General features: G+C 40.6%; 1 protein-coding gene across 10 annotated transcripts in view; it reads left to right on the plus strand.

The window, feature by feature from the left end:
* LOC136845048 (phosphatidylcholine:ceramide cholinephosphotransferase 1-like) overlaps window positions 1-18,619 on the plus strand; it is a 274,371-nt gene that overhangs the window by 247,638 nt on the left and 8,114 nt on the right. The window contains exon 1 of one of the 10 annotated variants that reach the window (XM_067114787.1): window positions 6,164-6,319. The exons of 7 other annotated variants lie outside the window; for them this stretch is intronic. Coding sequence is in view for 2 of the 3 variants with exons in the window: in XM_067114788.1 (XP_066970889.1) it covers window positions 14,425-14,537 (113 nt within the window). In the remaining variant the exon portion in view is untranslated. Of the gene's footprint in view, window positions 1-6,163; window positions 6,320-14,409; window positions 14,538-14,636; window positions 14,782-18,619 lie in introns of those variants that run through there. 2 more of the 10 variants (XM_067114788.1, XM_067114790.1) reach the window with 2 other exon arrangements.

Here is an 18,619-nt window from a genome sequence, read left to right on the forward strand (position 1 = left end):
ATTCCTTGTTTTAAATCGATGCCATATAAATTGGCCAGTTTTATTTACAGTCTTTTCGCTTCCACATTTAAAGTGAGGTGGCCGATAGAGATATATTTTGATGGGTGCAAATACATATACTTCTGTATTATATATATATATATATATATATATATATATATATATATATATATATATATATATATATATATATATATATATATATATGTCGTAAAACGATGTGACCTCAATTCACGAAAAAGAAAACTCGTATAACCTTGGCCCTGTCGAGAACAAGTCCGGTGGGTGTTTAATATTCATACAGTGCTTTGTATTATATTGCTGTATTGTATTCAGTAGCTTGAGTATTCGTTCACTCATTCTCTTCAGTGATGTAGCGCTTTCATCTGTGTTTTCATGTTCTTAAGAATTGCTAATTAAATTTCAGCCATAATTAGTGTGCAACGGTATCCATGAATTTCTTCATTTTTGTCAAACCTGTGATTATGTTCATCTTATCTAATTACATCAAACGCTTTTAATTGTCTCAGCTTGTAAAAGGCAAGAGCTACTCGTTGCTTTAAAATGTCGTGTACATTTTTTGTCATTGTCGACTTGACATAGTCGAGATGTTTTGTCAGTGTTTTCACTCTTTTTGAGGACACTAGGAACTTATGTGTTGGGTGTAATACATTGTTGTAGCAATGTTGTCTCTAGGAAAAGAGCATCGAGTCTGTGAGGACTTAAAACAAATGAAAATCCCGTTGTATTTTGGAAACATGTGAAAAACGTTAAAATTTTCTGCAGTTTCAAGACCAACTGGTCTTCTCTTCAGGTGATTACAGTATAATAAAAAAAAGGAAAGTTACAAATGTTAAGAGAGGAGAGAAAAATTTTTGAAATAAAATTGTCATCTCCGGTCATTATCAAACGGCCACTCTTAAAAACAGTTGTTGAATATTGAACTACCTGACAATCTTTTTAAAGACTTCGTCTTAATTCCTGTATGGTTATTATCGTTCCCTTTTACTGTACCTCCATTCATATCTTTCTTCCATTTTGCTATCCACCCTCTCCTAACATTTATTTCATAGTGCAACTGATTAGGGTTTTCCCCCTCTTACACCTTTCAGACCTACCTACTCTCAGTTTCCTTTCCAGCACTGAATGACCTCATAGGTCGCAGTGCTTGGCCTTTGGCCTAAATTCTATAGTCTACTCCGTTCCTTACGGGCTAAGTATCGGAACTACAGTGTGTCACGCGCATCTTTTCATTGCAGCTCTTTCTACACGGCTAAGGGAAGTTAGTTTTGTCATACGTATAGATACGCATGAAGTTATGCCGTCTATCGGTGTCAGATTTCGTCAGTGGGAATCCTCTTACCCTGAGAGAGAGAGAGAGAGAGAGAGAGAGAGAGAGAGAGAGAGAGAGAGAGAGAGCTTTACCAATACTATCAGAATGATTATTATTATTTGTTTGTAAATGCCTAACAATTTCCTTCTTATCGCTGTATAGTTGCGGCAGAATTCTTCGAAAATCTGGGCTTGGATGACGAGATCGTTCGACCGTATTGTAGTTGGGTGTGTTGTCATTTCCTCTGTGAAACTCTTAGGAACCTTGAAAGAAATAACGTATATATATATATATATTATATATATATATATATATATATATATATATATATATATATATAGAGAGAGAGAGAGAGAGAGAGAGAGAGAGAGAGAGAGAGAGAGAGAGAGAGAGAAAGATATTATGCCAGAGTTTGTAGTTAAAAAAAATGATCTTCCAACGTTAATTAAACTGCCCCGTTCAAATGATGCTTGGAAATCCCCCCATGTACACCATCTTGGTTTATAGAAGCAGTGGTTCCAATAGCTTAAGAAGGAATCAAGCCTCATCAATAAATACATTTCATGCCGTGACTTTACCGCGAATGTCGTTTTCTCCGAAGTAGAGTTTCCTTGTCCGCCGCGTCACCTTCGCCGAGTTGCTTTGCGAGCGAGCGCGTGATTGCCGTGTTGAGAAATCGTGCTTTGGGAGCCGTTCGCCTTGAAGGTGGTTGGTGGTCAGGCCAACCCGGTGTGTGTGTGTGTGTGTGTGTGTTGTTGTCTTCACGTGAAGAACAATTCTGGCTTTTCGTGGAATGGGATTTGACACACACTGATTTCTTTCTTTTGTTTACGTTTTGCGAGGAGATAAATACTTTATGCTTCAGCTACGGGAATTCCGTATGTGGCCATTTTCCAATCTAAATTTGTTGTTCTGGCAGTGGATGAGGGATGCTGGTAACTCGAAGCTCGATTATAGATTCGTCGTCATAGGTAGATGCATCTCCGGCCATCAAGTCTCTCTCTCTCTCTCTCTCTCTCTCTCTCTCTCTCTCTCTCATGAAGAGAAGTGTATATGAAAACGCGATTGAAACGTGTCTTTAAAGGAACACTCCGTTAATTAAGTCGGTTTTTTTTTTCAGTCACAAAACTTCGTCGGTTGAAAGTTTCCTATCTGCAAGAAAACAAGTTTCTTTTTTGTAGTATGTGAGATAACTGTTACCTACCGCTCTGTGGTAAAATATCCTTTTGTATTAGAATCCAGGGCCTTAGAAACTCGTGATCTTATTTTTATCGTCGATTTGTTTTTGTTTTTTTAATTCGAATAAAAAATCAGAACATGGCCTAATTTTATAGGTCGCTAGGTTCCCCGGGATTGGGTAGTGGATCGCTGCTGGGGCGCATTGTTGGGTTGAGGGGGGGAGGAGGGTTGGATTGTAGTTTCCCGCCAAGTGTGTAACAGCGGTTGGGAAATCCTTCCTCTCCTCACCGGATTTCCTTTCAGATCCTGCCACTTTAGCCTTTCAAGCCTGATCCTATCTTTTATACTTGTTAAATATCACACTCCGTATACATACATGATTGAAATTTCCTCAATGTGTTGAATGTTGCCTAGTATTTAATAAACATGGACTTTACGCGCTTTCAGAAGAAAACGTAATGGATTTTAAGGCGTTGTTTGAATTCTTGTTATGATAGAGCATCTGTAGTCATTAAGTCGTGTATATTTGTCAAATCTAATTTCACACGACGACTCAGCATGCGGGACTTCAGTTTGCTACTAACCAAAGTTAGCATTAGCCCTTCGGTGCACTTTGGCGGCGAAACGCAAGTGGGTGTGCGCTTGTGACACCAGCTTCATTTGACATTTCATAAGACGGCATATTGCGATGAGATGGATTGTATCACTTCCCGTCTTGATGACAGTTCCAAATCTTCCACACCAAGTCAAATTTTGGATACGAACTTTGTAGAGGCCAATGAATGTACGGCTTCAATACTGGCGGCGTACTTGGGAGCAAGCGGTTGGCGGGAAAGTGGAAAGTTTCTCCTTGGCAGTTGCTGCATACCTCCAGCAAGACCTTGCCTCCAGTTTCCCCCTCCCTCCTCCCTCCCCTCCCCTCCCCCTCCCTCCCCCCCCTCCCCCTCTCTTTTTCTCTAGACTACTTACGCCCTTACCACAGTGTCCGGTGCGAGCAGATGTCTTCTTTCTGCCTCCTTTACCTGCTTAGCGTCCTCAGTTTATTTCTTTAGGTTTTGACACTTGAAGAAACTCAGGCGACTGTAGGCTGTACCATACATTTGTAATGTTCTTTACATGAAACTGTAGCAGAAAGGAAATCGTAAGGAACGATAAAAAATTAAATGTTTGGAAGTACATACATTTAAGTGCACACGCGTCTCTCTCTCTCTCTCTCTCTCTCTCTCTCTCTCTCTCTCTCTCTCTCTCTCTCCAGTGGAAGTTAACAATTGCTACTTCTGGTTACTCCATGTTATTTATGTCGCTCAGAGGGTTAATATTAACAGTAGCTATTGTAATATGAATAGTTTTTTTCGATTTTAATAAACTGCAGATTTTACGTAGTATGCATTCGGGGAAGTTTACAGTGTATTTGACCATGCCCGTCAGCTTATGCAATGACAGCAGTAAGGTATGATGATATTTTTCCGCAGAATAAACCCATTGCTTTGAATGGAATTTTACTTCCACATCTTAACGGCTCACATTCCCTCACCGAGTGTTTAGCGACCCCGCAAGAGCGATCATTAACACTCATTTATGATTTGACTTGCATACTAGTTACCCGACGACGAAGAGCTATTTTCGAACCGTTGTAGATGAGACAGCAACAGGTGTTGCGTTGTCGGCCTTCACATGTGGTTGGTTAGTTGGGTGTCATACCCCCTATGGTTACACTCACCCCTCCTTCCCCCCCACCCCCTCACGCTTATAAGACCCCCTCCCCCTCCCCGTCCCCAGACACAACCGTAGATCCCATCCACGCTACCAGTACGGAACCACACCACAACTGATCACCAGTAGTCTTGGAATCTTAGCCAACTTGTCACGGCGTCTCATGCATATGTGCGTGGTTTCCCGGCTTGTTAGGATTACGCTACATGGAAGACCTACATTTAGGAGATTTCCACCTTTTTTTTTATTTTTTAGATAATTGAATGCCAGGTTCTTGTTGAATGACGAAAAATTGGGACTACAGCAACGTCAGCAAGGATTTCTGAATATTGAATACTGTACATCAGTTATTAGGATCTTTCGATCACAATTACCATTGAGACTAGGCCATGTCTGGTGCCAAACCACAGTCATTCTGTGATTTCTAACGTTTCAGTTATGGCGACGCTGTTCCCACATGGTCATGATTACTCTCTCTCTCTCTCTCTCTCTCTCTCTCTCTCTCTCTCTCTCTCTCTCTCTCTCTCTCTCTCTCTCTCTCTCTCTCTCAAATCCCATCTGTTACTACGTATTGCAGGGCTAGTTCTCGCTTCTATGAACACGGTCTTTTGATGCTATGGTGAAGCAATGGACGCCCCCAGATCATGGTGCTGACTATAACATCTTAGTCACCGATTCATAATGTAGTATAGGCATGAAAGGTCGTTGGACTTCTGTCTGTAGATGTTGACATTCCAAGACGTAGCGTATCAATATTTAATTGTGAGTCATTGCAGAATTCATGGCTGTTGCTGGTGTGTTCGTATTTGCAATTGTCGATGGGTCTCTAGTCTTGAATTTTTATATTACCTAGTTGTAGGTCAAATGGTGTGGAGAGAGAGAAAGAGAACAGACGTGAGTTTTCATCTGCTGTTAAAGATTATACTGTACCATCAATCAAAACCGAAGGGTCTCCACAAGATACTCATAAGATTCTCTCTCTCTCTCTCTCTCTCTCTCTCTCTCTCTCTCTCTCTCTCTCTCTCTCTCTCTCTCTCCAGGTAGAAGTATGCCACCTGTCGCGATTAATGTTTAGTCTGATTTACCCTCCTAATTATCCGTTTTTATGTAGAATTCTCTGAAAACATTTGAATAAAATCTTATGATACTGTTTCAAGGAACTGCTGCTACCTGTGGCTTTGTATAACCTCCTTCAAAATGACTCCTTGGAGTCCACTGCTCTATCGACAAGTAACAGAAAGTAAGATTATTCCTTGACACGCGAAGGGGACGGGAGGGGGTTGGGTAAGAGGAGGGGTTGAACGCAATCATCTTTGGCCATTTTAATCATCGATCGCCACCCAAGAGGTCAGCTGCCTGTCTGAGGTCATTCAGGTGTCCAGTCAGGTCAAAAGAAATTTTTTTCGAGGGGGTGTTTTAAAAACTTCACTTGTGAAATTCGTGCCTATTCCAGAGAGAGAGAGAGAGAGAGAGAGAGAGAGAGAGAGAGAGAGAGAGAGAGAGAGAGAGAGATTCTCGACAGTATTGTTATGCCCAGTCTCCCGCAGTGCTATTCAACTCTTGTGGCCCAAACAGTTGAGTGACGACGTCGCTGCCCAGTTTAGTAATTGAGGCACGGCCCACAATTAGATAAAAGCTGCTGTGTATTTTATGAAAGAATTTCCATGCTCACTTTCGCCCCAAGATTCGCGAGCGCATTGCTAATTATATGCAATAACTCAGGCCGCCAAACCTGAAGCGCTTAGCAGCATTGTACTGGACGTAATATCACAGCAGTATGCAAATGACTATAATCATTAACCGTTACATTCGCTTGGTATGAGTCCGCAATTCAATGCAAATCGTTCGTTTGATTAGATGCAAGGTATTCCACGAATTAATAGGCGAAGGTCAGTTTGGTGCATTCGCGATTCATTTCCATAACACTGCTGGCATAGGCAAGTGTTCGCTAGATTTGTTCGCTGGTACCGGTCTACTCCCAGCGGCGGACGGACATCCGGGACAGTTGACTGTTTTAGCATATAGCCAGTGTTTTGGGGTTGGTTTCCTTGCGAGGTTTGGAACTGGTGACCGTCGTATTTGTTTATCCTGCTGGTGAGTTGGTGAATAATGAATGCAGGGGTTGATTTTATGTAAGGAAAGATTTTTTTTCTTACTCGGCCTCAGTGTTAGAAACAATGGCGACAGTTCATCGTTTTAAAGATTCGTTTTTCCCGGTGGAAGATGAAGTGGGATTTTAACGGCATGGTTCGTGTCTGCCCGTTAGGCTAATGATTCCTAGTTTAAGTATTTGTTTCATGTTCCAGTAACTGAGAGAACTGACTTATGAGAATGGAATTCTTCGATCTAGTGCACAGAATAATATAAATTTTTGATATCTGTATAAATTGAGCGTCGTATGTTCTTTCAAACCGGACATTTTCCTTTGAACCTTCTTGTATGTACCAAGCCTGATCCAGAGAACTTCATTTGGTTTGACTTTCCTCGGGGTTTAGTATTCCCAGATATTCCGCGGCTGTTATGCTTTTGACTGCTGATTAACCTGCTGCTGATTTCTCAGGCTCATGGGGGAGTTTTAGTCTAGGGCTACCCTAGTTATTTAAGCAAGCAGTTTTGACCCTGGGGAAAGTTTGCAAGTTTCCTTGATGACCTTTTCCATACCAGAATCTCGAGAAGGCCTCTTTTGCTTTTTATTTAAGGGGAGGGAGGAGTAGTCAGTCATTCAGACTATTATTATTATTATTATTATTATTATTATTATTATTATTATTATTATTATTATTATTATTATTAAAAAAAATGAACCCTATTCATATGGAACAAGCCCACAAAAGGGGCCATTAACTTGAAATTCAAGCTCCCAAAGAATATTATGGTGTTAGTAGAAACTGATGTACAACGTAAAGACTAGTACCAAGGCCTATTGAATCTTGATGAATATTTCGGCCAGAGGATAGCCAGTCACACGCAAGTAAAATGGACTTTCGATTTTCAGTGTGTGCGCAGTCCATTAATATTGATGTATATTATGGAAATTTGAGTATTAGCAGCCAGTCTATATATTTTTTTGCCAAAAAGACGCGTTTTCCCATAGTGTTTCCAGATAGGCGTCTGATTTTGAGACTCGCTCCTTGTGAATCATTCGTTTAGTGTCTTGTAGCAGTTTCAGCGTGAGTGTACAGTAGGCTTGCTGTATCCATCCCCTTCAAAATATATACCCTTCCTGGATGTTAAAGCCTGTGAAAGGTCAAATGGCTTAACTAAGAGACGTAATGGCCGTTTTAAAGTTACTGGTGCGCTTTTTGTGGCAGAATTTAGCAGCAAAATTTGTCAGCGTTGCTTGATGTTAGCTTGAAGTATTGTCGTGTGTGTGTGTATATATATATATATATATATATATATATATATATATATATATATATATATATATATATATATATATATATATATCTATATATATAGTCTTGAATCGGGAATTTTTATGTATATTATTGTAGGGAATAACAAAGGAATATTTACGTCATAAAACGTAAATACGCCATCTTCATATCACTCTGACCACAACACAAACAACAAAAACCAGATAACATTTACCTCTAAACTCCCTCTCCCCCCTCTCTCCTTATTCCAGTATAAATAGGTATGATAAGAGCATGAAGGTAGTCTCTCTCTCTCTCTCTCTCTCTCTCTCTCTCTCTCACATTATGGGCGGCCTTGAGCGAAGTCTGCGAATTGACCGTTTGCTAAACTACGCAGATCCTCTTTCGGGGGTGGGCGTAGGACTCTCCTGCGGGACAATTTGGTGGTGGGTGGGGACAGGAGGACACAGGACACCCGAACATGACGGCGCCCTTTTGTTGTTGTTATTCTCTCTCTCTCTCTCTCTCTCTCTCTCTCTCTCTCTCTCTCTCTCTCTCTCTCTCTCTCTGCTCTCTCTCTCTCTCTCTCTCTCATATGCATACGTGTTCCTGTTTGTTACAGTATTTTCTTATTATATATATGTAATATACACACACATTATATTTATATATATATATATATATATATATATATATATATATATATATATATATATATATATTTATAATCATAAATAATAATGTAACCAATAACATATATATAATCAGAAAATAACATACAATAGGAGCACTTATGTACGAGAGAGAGAGAGAGAGAGAGAGATTTAATATATATATATTTATATATATACTGTATACATATGCATACACATACATATATACACACACACACACAGTTCAGTCTGCACACACACCACACACACACACACACACACAGAGTTCAGTCTGCTGATCCCGTCATGAAATAAAAAAAAAAGGAAGAGTTCATGGATGAATGTGGCAAGTTTCTCCCTTATCATTCACATACCCCTGCTTCGCTCTGCAAAGGGTCAGTGGATCAAGGATTTCCATCCATGACCCGTATTGGGTATGCACTCATTTGACCTCAAGTCCGTATCGACGAGCGGGGATGGGGTGGGGATGGACTTGTTAAAGGGCGAGTTGGCGTCAAGTGATTTGTTAATTTTTGGTCGTATTTACAATGCTGTCGAGGCAAAGTCTGGCTTTCAGTGCTAATGTATGTTTTATTGTTGTACATTTCTTTGTTTGCTGTTAATTACACACACATTAGTATGTATATATATATATATATATATATATATATATATATATATATATATATATATATATATATTATTGACTCGCGCTTATAACAACGTGATATAGAATGTAAGCAATAAACAGGTTATATGGCCACGAGGAAATTGAAACAGCGAAGTGCCGGATCTTTCTTCTTGACTCTCAGACATTTTCAGACCAACTACATACAATGAAACGAGTCTTTACAAAAAGTGTGTGTGTGTGTGTGTGTGTGTGTGTGTGTGTGTGTGTGTGTGTGTGTGTGTGTGTGTGTGTGTGTGTGTGTAAATTCGCCTAACACTCCAGGAACGTAGATGTTGAGTTTCAAAAGATCATGTTCGGGGGCTCTATCGTAGCTTACGAAAAAGCCAAGCCTATTGAATGCTACATTCCGGAGACCTTGCTGCGAAGGAGGTGGGGGCGTGTCGTACCCTTAACACAGCTCGCTGTTTCTTTTGTTATGCTGTGGACGGTCGCTGTGGCGGGTTCCACCAGCACCACCAGATGCCTTCGCTCCGATAATTACCCTTCCTGTTTTGTCCTCGTTTCGGGGGAAGCGCAATTGACGACCATTACGAATTCCGAGAGGAAATGGAAAGGTAACTCGATCGAAAATTACCTATTGTTCAGCCGGAACTCTGCTTCCTAAGGCCTCTCCCAAGGTCACGAAACTCCCTCTTCTCTCCTCCTCCACCACCACCACCACCACCACCAAACGACGCATCTCCAACAACCAGGCGTCCTCTCCAACGCCGTGGTGTACGCTCTCTCTCTCTCTCTCTCTCTCTCTCTCTCTCTCTCTCTCGTGAGGTATTATCCTTTGCTTGATCGCCTGCATGGCCTTGAAGTTTTTTTTTTTCTCCCGTGGCGTAAGGCAAGTAGGTCCTTTCAGTTCTTGTTGCGCAAGTGAAGAGGGATCTCCCCATTCAGCTGAGGAATTGATCCTTAAACTATGATTGACGTCGACGTCAGTTAGTCAGTCAATCGCTGCCACAATCAGTCAATCAGTCAGTCAATCACTGCCACAGTCAGTCAGTCACTGCTACTGTCAGTCTCTGAGTCAGTCAGTCAGTCGCTTCCACTGTCAGTCTCCGAGTCAGTCACTGCCACTGTCAGTCTCTGAGTCAGTCACTGCCACTGTCAGTCTCAGAGTCAGTCAGTCAGTCGCTTCCACTGTCAGTCTCTGAGTCAGTCAGTCAGTCAGTGTATAAAACTCTAATTTCGTTAAGAGAGGCAGTTAAGCTTCCCCGAGGAGATGCAACAAGTGGCACACTGTATAGCTCTTCCATAAGTACTCTCTATTACATATTCATACCAGTCGTGGTATGTGCTGCTTCTCTCTCTCTCTCTCTCTCTCTCTCTCTCTCTCTCTCTCTCTCTCTCTCTCTCTCTCTCTCAATGAACAATTCGAGTTTCCATTAGTTTACATGGGATTTTCGATAATCCTTTTTTGTACATTGGTCGCGAAACTAAAAAGGAATTTGCACTTGGAAGAATTTAAAAAAAAAAATTTATCTCAGCTTGTAAATCCCTGGAGTTAACTTTTTTTTCCCCCCGAACTCGCCGGATTTGACGTCATTCGCGATCGGAACTTGTTTTACCGTCCCTCTCTCCCTCCAGTCTTCTCTCCCTCCCTCCCTGCCTCCGCTGAGCCATGAGGAATTTCGCTTGAAAATTGCTACCCTCAGTAAGGAATAAAAATCACTCCCATGTGGGCTGGCCGTATATGAAATTGGGTTCTGCGGTGAAGCAAGTGGGCTCTCTCACGATGTCCCCCCCCCCCTCTGGTTTTTATAAATTATGTCGTCATTGATTGCTGAGGGTACATTCTTTCAAGCGCTGGTTTTACCCTCATGGGGGATTTCTGTTATGAGATTGACTCAGTAACTTCAGTTGTTTCAAGGATAGACATGCCGTATATACGTTACATTATTATTATTATTATTATTATTATTATATATATATATATATATATTATATATATATATAATATATATATATATATATATATATATATATATATATATATATATATATATATATATATTAAGAAGGAAAAGACCCTCTTTTAGGCAACTTTTGTTGAATAGGAAGGCTGTATTATTATTATTATTATTATTATTATTATTATTATTATTCATTAGATGAACTCTGTTCATATAGACCCAAGCCCACAGCGGCCACTGGCTTGAAATTCAAGCTTCCAAAGAATATTATGTTCATCCGAAAGAAGTAACAGAATGTTATGTTCATTCGAAAGAAGTAACAGAATGTAATAGGAAATACAGAAGAGATCAGTTAACAGAAAAACAGATAAATTAACCAGGTAATAAATCAGTAAAAATGTAAGTATAATATTATGTGCTGGTATATACTTAAATACATACATACATACACATATTTTGGGTGGTTACTATTGTGTAGTGTAGTAATTAGATAGTTAACTCTTGATTACATAGTGCAAGAGCTCTGTGTCATATTACCCACTTATTTTTCTGTGGTTTTCGCCTCTTATTCGTCTCCTTAAATAGCTTGAATTGGTGTTGCATGCAAATGAGATACTCTGCAGTTGAGGAAGAGGCATAATTTTAAGTGGCTTCGTAGCAATTACCATCGAATTTATAACTTTCACTTTATTTCTCTCTCTCTCTCTCTCTCTCTCTCTCTCTCTCTCTCTCTCTCTCTCTCTCTCTCTCTCTCTCTCTCTCTGTATGTTACAATGTGCTACTCACCACCCCGTGTTTGCATAGGCTATATCACTTTAAAGTGACATGAAGATATCAGATACTATAAGAGAGAGAGAGAGAGTGTTTGCTTACAGAATTACATTCGGGCTGGCCATTTTTGGGATCCAGGGTTTACAAGCCACTGGGTGACATGACTAAATACTGCTGTCATGTGTATTGAGAATGTCTCACTCTTGCTCACAATTGCCATTTCTTGCGGTACTGACGGCATTCAGTCATTCATTCTTTGAGAATTTGGAAAGTTCTCATTACATTGTAGTTCAACGCCATTGTAACGAAGGCAGGCAACCATTCAGTCAGTAACAAATGACCTGAGATTCTTGGAAGGCTCAGTCGAGCCGGTAGTTGTCAGCGGAGGATTGATTGATCGTTATTAGCCCGTAATGGATTGAGGTAATCCAAAGGACTCGACAGCCAAAGGCTATCGCATTGATGGGTTGCTGGTCTCACGGAATTCTGACGCTGGTTAATTGCCGGGCTTTCTTCTGGGGGATTCGTGAATCAATCTAGCCCTTCAGGTGCTGTTGGGAGATTCGGATTTTGTGTTGTACACATAAACTTACCCCTTTGGCCCGCAGCTGCAACCCGAATCATTCCTTGTGTTGTATCTCCGTTCAAAATCTCTCTTACATCTTACTTTTCAACCCTCTCCTAACAATTGTTTCATATGCAACTGCAAGTTTCCCCTCCTGTTACACCTTTCAAATCTTTTTACTCTCGATTTCCGTTTCAGCGCTGAATGACCTCATAGGTCCCAGTGCTGGGCTTTTGTCCTAATTGTATATTCTATTCTACGCATGTACATACGACCGCCTCCAGTCTACACGAAGCAAAGCTTTCGAGGCCTTTCGTGGTTTCAGGAACACACGGCAGTCTCTGTTGACTGGAGTGAAATTGTAGAAAGTGGGTTTCTGTGCATACAGCGCCAGAGGTTACCTTGCTGAAAAGTTTATTGGCGTAGTAAACATCCTTTTCGGGATGTATGCCTGTCTGAGAGAGTGCTGTCGGAAGGAATCGAATGTCGAGTTGATTTAGTAGAGCCGATTCGGGAAGGAAGTAAGCTTTGCCCATGTAAAATATTGCAATTTTGAAGTACTTGAATTAGATTATCGGGGTTTTCAGGCCACACCGAAAAATGCAACTGAAAATCAACTGATTTTTAGTGTATTCTCTATCACCATCCCAGTTATCCTTGCTGCTCTAGTAACTGAATGGGAATGTTTTCAATATCTAAAATATGACAGCATTTGCCCTTTGTGTGTTTTTTTTCATACTTTATCGCTTGAACTTTTAAAGAAATATTGGGTATGTCGTTCTTTGATTTATTCCCAATAAAATTCCATGAACACCGGTCTATTTTCACATTACGGCGTCTTGGATCTATATTCTGTAAGCCATAGGTCAACCCGCAATAATCCAACGCACCAGTGACTTAATTACTAACGAACATTTTAACAGTAAGCTCGTCTCAGTATTCTGTATAAATGCAGTATTCCTGAGCTCCATAGAAGGCTAGTGCCGTCAGTGCACCTAACGCGGTGCACTGTAGGCGGTACTCAAGGTTCTTTTTAGCGTCCCTTCTGCCCCTAGCTGCAACCTGAGGTTTTCCTCCTTTGATTCCTTAAAAACTTTTTTACACTCCTTTTCCCTTTCAGCGATGAATGACCTCATATGTCCCAGGGATTGGCATTTGGCCAAAATGTTATATTCCATTCCATTACGTTCCAGTTTTTTATTGATATGATCACTTACCAGATTACTGTAAGGCATAAAACTAGCGCTGGTGCATTGCCTTAGGCGCCTGCGATCTCTTTTCCTACAGTGAATCATCAAGTTTTATCACCACACAGTTTCAACCGTTTCCTTTCCAGAAATTTTGTGATTGTACCCATTATCCGATTCAGTTTCTCCTCCGTAGTTGCTACTTTGCCGAATGGCTCGTAAAACTGTGTATTATCAGCAAAAATAGTTGCGACAGCTCGGTTGTATCAAGACAGTCACCTAACAGGACCCAAAACACTCCTTGGTCGAACTACTGTTTTTAAAATAAGTTTTCAGAGATTGCTTCACTCTGTAGACCATTAGAGCGTAGGTTCGCGAGCAACAAATCGTATACTGCAGTTTGGAAAGCGACTCTTTAAGGTCGAGCAAAATTAAGATGCCACACTTACCTTCATCCGTAAATAGAACCATGTCGTTAGCAGCAGAAGATAAGGCTGTAATTGGCGATTATAACTGCCCGTGCGTGGGCTGTTTGTCTAGCAAAACCTGTTTTACGTTGGTGATCCAATAATTTACCTAATATCACATTCTCAGTCAGCATAGATTAAAAACTCAAATTTGATATTGTTCTGTGTGAAGCCTGTCGGGCTGTGACCTTGGGCTTTACAATCGTCAGCTTCTCTTTTCATTCAAGGGAATGATGTCTTTATCAGTGCTTAAATTCAGTATTTCCAGGATTATATCCAGAATACTCTTTTAAGGCTCAGAGAGACCACTGAAGTAAGAGAGGAATGATTATTGGTAGTTATTGAGGTTGAACACTGATAAAACCGCAAAATTTGTCGGAAAACACAAATGTGTTTATGGAGAATTTATAACTTTTAAATTGTAATAGAAGAGACAGACGACATTTGTCCCTGCCAAAACTGTTTTAGCTTGGATACCATATATCCACTCGTTGTAGTTTTTGCGTCCGGACTATTTGTCATTTTTTATCTTTTCTTTTTCAAATAATACTTTACAGTTGTTTCTTTTAAAGGGAAATTTGCGGGAATATTAATCAGGAGAAATTATGCTCATTTTACTTAGTGTTCTGAGTACGAATTGTATTTTAGTGAAAGCCTTAGTAACGCACAAAGCAGTAGTGGCAGCGCCCCTTTGGCGACGGTCGTCGATTCCAGAAAGGTAAAATTCTTTGGTCGGTGACGTACCTCGGCATTACAGTGTTTCCTGTCCGTGCTAATGAAAAAAATGTGGTCTTAACGCTCGTGGGGCCCAGGATCCACTGGTGGGGGCCCATCCGGTTGAGTAAGTCTACATTTTAAGCGTTCTCATTACTGCACTCGTTTGGCTTCGAGTTTTCAAAAGTTAGCTACGACATGACTAATCCGAGTCAGTCACTCTCTGGACGTGCGTGTGGTCAGAGCGCGTAAGTGGAACTCTCCGACTCTGGTCTAGTTTTTGCTTTTGTTTGACCGAGATTAATGTTATTGTGTAGAGTGAGATTTTCCTTTGACAAGTGTCAGTTCCGAGAGCGTGTTTTTCGCTTGACATTACGGGTACAAAGTCGACGTAGCCAGGCGCAGTTACGCGTGGATGATGTGCTCTCATTCTCTCTCTCTCTCTCTCTCTCTCTCTCTCTCTCTCTTCTCTCTATATATATATATATATATATATATATATATATTTATATATGTATGTATGTATGTATACACACACTTACAAATACATATGTGTTTATTTACATAGCATGTATATGTGAGTGATCTATTACTAAGGTTGATACCCCAGCCATCATACTTATTTCACAATAGAATGATTCTTTGAAAATTGGAAATGGTTGCATGAAGGTGTAAAGTTATTCAACATTTTCTTTTATACTTAACATCTCTGTAGGGGTATGTAGTTGCCGAACATTTGTTATATACAGTCCGGATGTGGAATGAGACTGTTCAAGATCTTCTCTGTAGGGGTATGTAGTTGCCGAACATTTGTTATATACAGTCCGGATGTGGAATGAGACTGTTCAAGATCTTCTCTGTACTAAGGTTGATTGCCATCAACATTTGTTATATACAGTCCGGATGTGGAATGAGACTTGAAGATCTTCTCTGTTGCATGTATGTAGTTGCCGAACATTTGTTATTCAACATTTTCGGATGTAATGAGACTGTTCAAGATCTTCTCTGTAGGGGTATGTAGTTGCCGAACATTTGTTATATACAGTCCGGATGTGGAATGAGACTGTTCAAGAAAATTCTATGGTTTGTTTTTAAGATGTGGCGTCCCGCTTCTTTCAGGGAAAGGCCTCGGTGTTCGGTTGCATCTCAGGAAACTGCGCCCGGGTAAGCGGTCGCGAGTTCCAAGAAAATCACTCATTGAATGAATGAATGAGTGGAAGAAATGTGGGCCATGTGGCCCGGCGCCTTGGGAGACCCGACTCTCAGTTAATTTGTATAAGGTTATTTTTCCCCTTCAAACACTCGACCTTGTGAGAACTTTGACTGACCCTTTTTTCAGCTGACACGTGCGGTACGCATCTGCACCGGCAGAAAATAGCTTTTTGAAATGTCACAGAAAGGGAAACGGATAAGCACTGTCAAGATTAGGAAGAAGCCCAATAAAAGGGCTTATTTTGAAAAACAATTTCACGGTTGTACTTTTTAAAGCGTGAATAGCGATGAGCCTTGGAGGACTTCCGTGGACGTGGTGTTCGAAACGGGAGAGCTGAGTTGGTATTTATTTCTCCGTACCGAAAACATTTTGAGGACCGTTCTTCCAGTAGAACTGCCCCGTAGGGGGTCACTAGTGCCGTCATTGCACCTCATGCGGTGCACTGTAGGCATTACCTAAGATTCTTTGCAATGTCCCTTCGGCACCTAGCTGCAACCCCTTTCATTCCTTTTACTGTACCTCCTTTCATATTCTCTTTCTTCCACCTTACTTTCCACCCTCTCCTAACACTTGCATCTGCGAGGTTTTCCTCCTGTTACACCTTTCAAACCTTTTACTCTCAATGTCCCTTTCAGCGCTGAATGACCTCATAGGTCCAAGTGCTTGGCCTTTGGCCTAAATTCTGTATTCAATTCAATTCCAGTGGAACTGAATTTCATGGGGGAAGAAGCACTGTCGTGGTGTTACGACACAGAGAAAGTGTTCTTAATGATGTTTAATGACAGGGTGAAAGTAAAGTGATGAGTTGACTCATATTAAGGGAGTTTTGCATACGTAAGCGCACAGTCTCTCACTCATGAGTGTACAGATGCACGGTATTGTATTCACTGAGAAACTTGTCCTTAACTTTCTATAACCTAGGTCTGGGAGGTTGCACTCTTTGTACTGCTGGTGTACATAGTCACTTGAGATATTGTTAGTCACTGCCTTTTATAAACATTCAGGGACGTTTAAAAATGTTTTGCTGGGAGCGTGGCTCTATATATTTTTGACAGCCGTAATATTTTTGTACTTCACATTATTGTTTTAAATATCGAAACATTATAAAAGGTAGCTTGGCATCTCTCTGTACGTTGACGCACCTGGCAAAGGATAATGAGATTTGATGTGGTGTCTGGAATCATCCAAGTCTTCCTTAACTTAGTGACTTGGGAAGTACTGCAGAATGCAAGACTCTGACCGTTTAGGTTTTGTTAAAGAACAGATAGATCGTTACTTGCTGGAATCCAGCATCCCAACAAGTAAGTAACTTCCGTGACAGAGCAGGGAAGTGGCTAGTCTTGTATTCTGTGGTACTTTCCAAGTCACTAAATTAAGGAGGATTGGATGATTCCAGACACTACATCGAATTCCATTTGAATTCCATTATGCTATGCCTGATCTGTCAACGTACAATGACATACCAAGCAAGCTACCTTTTATAATGGTTCAAGGAACAGTTTGTTTGGATGCTGGAGAAGCATCGAGGAGAGACCTCGCTCCAGCGACTGAATCGAGGGACAGATGCTCTTCGTCATCGATCAAGACCGGTATAAATCAATCATTAGGCACCGGATTTTTGGGCGGGGGAGAGATCATGTCAAGTCACTGTACCCTTCTACCGTGTGATCGTATGATGCTGCTGTAATCTCCCATGAAAGGGACCTTTTTGCCGTTATAGGTCGTGTTGGACAGCAGCAGTCTTGAGCGGACGTTACAGGTCACAGTCATGACCTATGATGCGATTTTATTTATTTTATGTTTCGGCTTTTCCTGTGTGTGTGCTGTAGGCTTGGCTAAGCTTGACATTTTGGTTTTCAATCGATAGGAAAATTCCCCCCTCTCTCTCTCTCTCTCTCTCTCTCTCTCTCTCTCTCTCTCTCTCTCTCTCTCTCTCTCTCTCTCTCTCTTCAGGAACGGAAGGGAAAACGGAGGTCATCCTTAAGGCCATTTTATTTTTAACTGATGACGTCAATGCCCCCTCCTCCTCCTCCTCCTCACACCCCTACCCTCTTCTCCCGCCCTCCTCCCGGGAAATCCATGGTGTTCCCCAAACACTTGGTTTAATTTCCTCAGACCTGGCGTGGATAGAAGGGAACAGATCCTGGGCCAGGAAATGGCCAATATACACAGGCACACGTTTATAGACACGATAAAATGACATTCACATGCATTATATTTCTGTACACAGACGATTACCAATTAATACAGCAGTCCAGATGTCATATATATGCCTTGGTATTCATGTAGAGGCATCAAGGCCGGAGAAATGTGTTAATCAATTTCCTGAAGTTTCTGTTTATTTCTAAATTTTCATTTTCTGTTCTTTCTTTATATCCTTTTTTTGGCTGTACTCTTATATATATATATATATTAGAATGCATTTCCATTATGAATATAGAGCAGCCCTCAAGAAGGCCGTCGGCTGGTGGTGTGAAACAGTCGGGTTAGGAATCATAGATGTAGCAGTTTTGAAGGTCGCCAGCTAATTATGGAAACCACATGTGCAGTAACACTTGAAGAAAGTGGAGAAAGACTGTGCTAGGGAATATATATGTATTAGAAAAATATATATATTCCTAGCACAGTATATAATATATATATATATATATATATATATATATATATATATATATATATATATATATATATTTATTATATCATCATCATCATCCAGGTGCCATATCCCCAAGGACGTCGGCAATCATGGCTCGCCACTCCTCTCTATTTCCATCTCTCTGCAGCAACTGAGCTGCAGACATTCTTCCTCAGTCATTCTCATATATATATATATATATATATATATATATATATATATATATATATATATATAT

Source organism: Macrobrachium rosenbergii, chromosome 13 (genome assembly GCF_040412425.1).
Source record: "Macrobrachium rosenbergii isolate ZJJX-2024 chromosome 13, ASM4041242v1, whole genome shotgun sequence".
NCBI lineage: Eukaryota > Metazoa > Arthropoda > Malacostraca > Decapoda > Palaemonidae > Macrobrachium > Macrobrachium rosenbergii.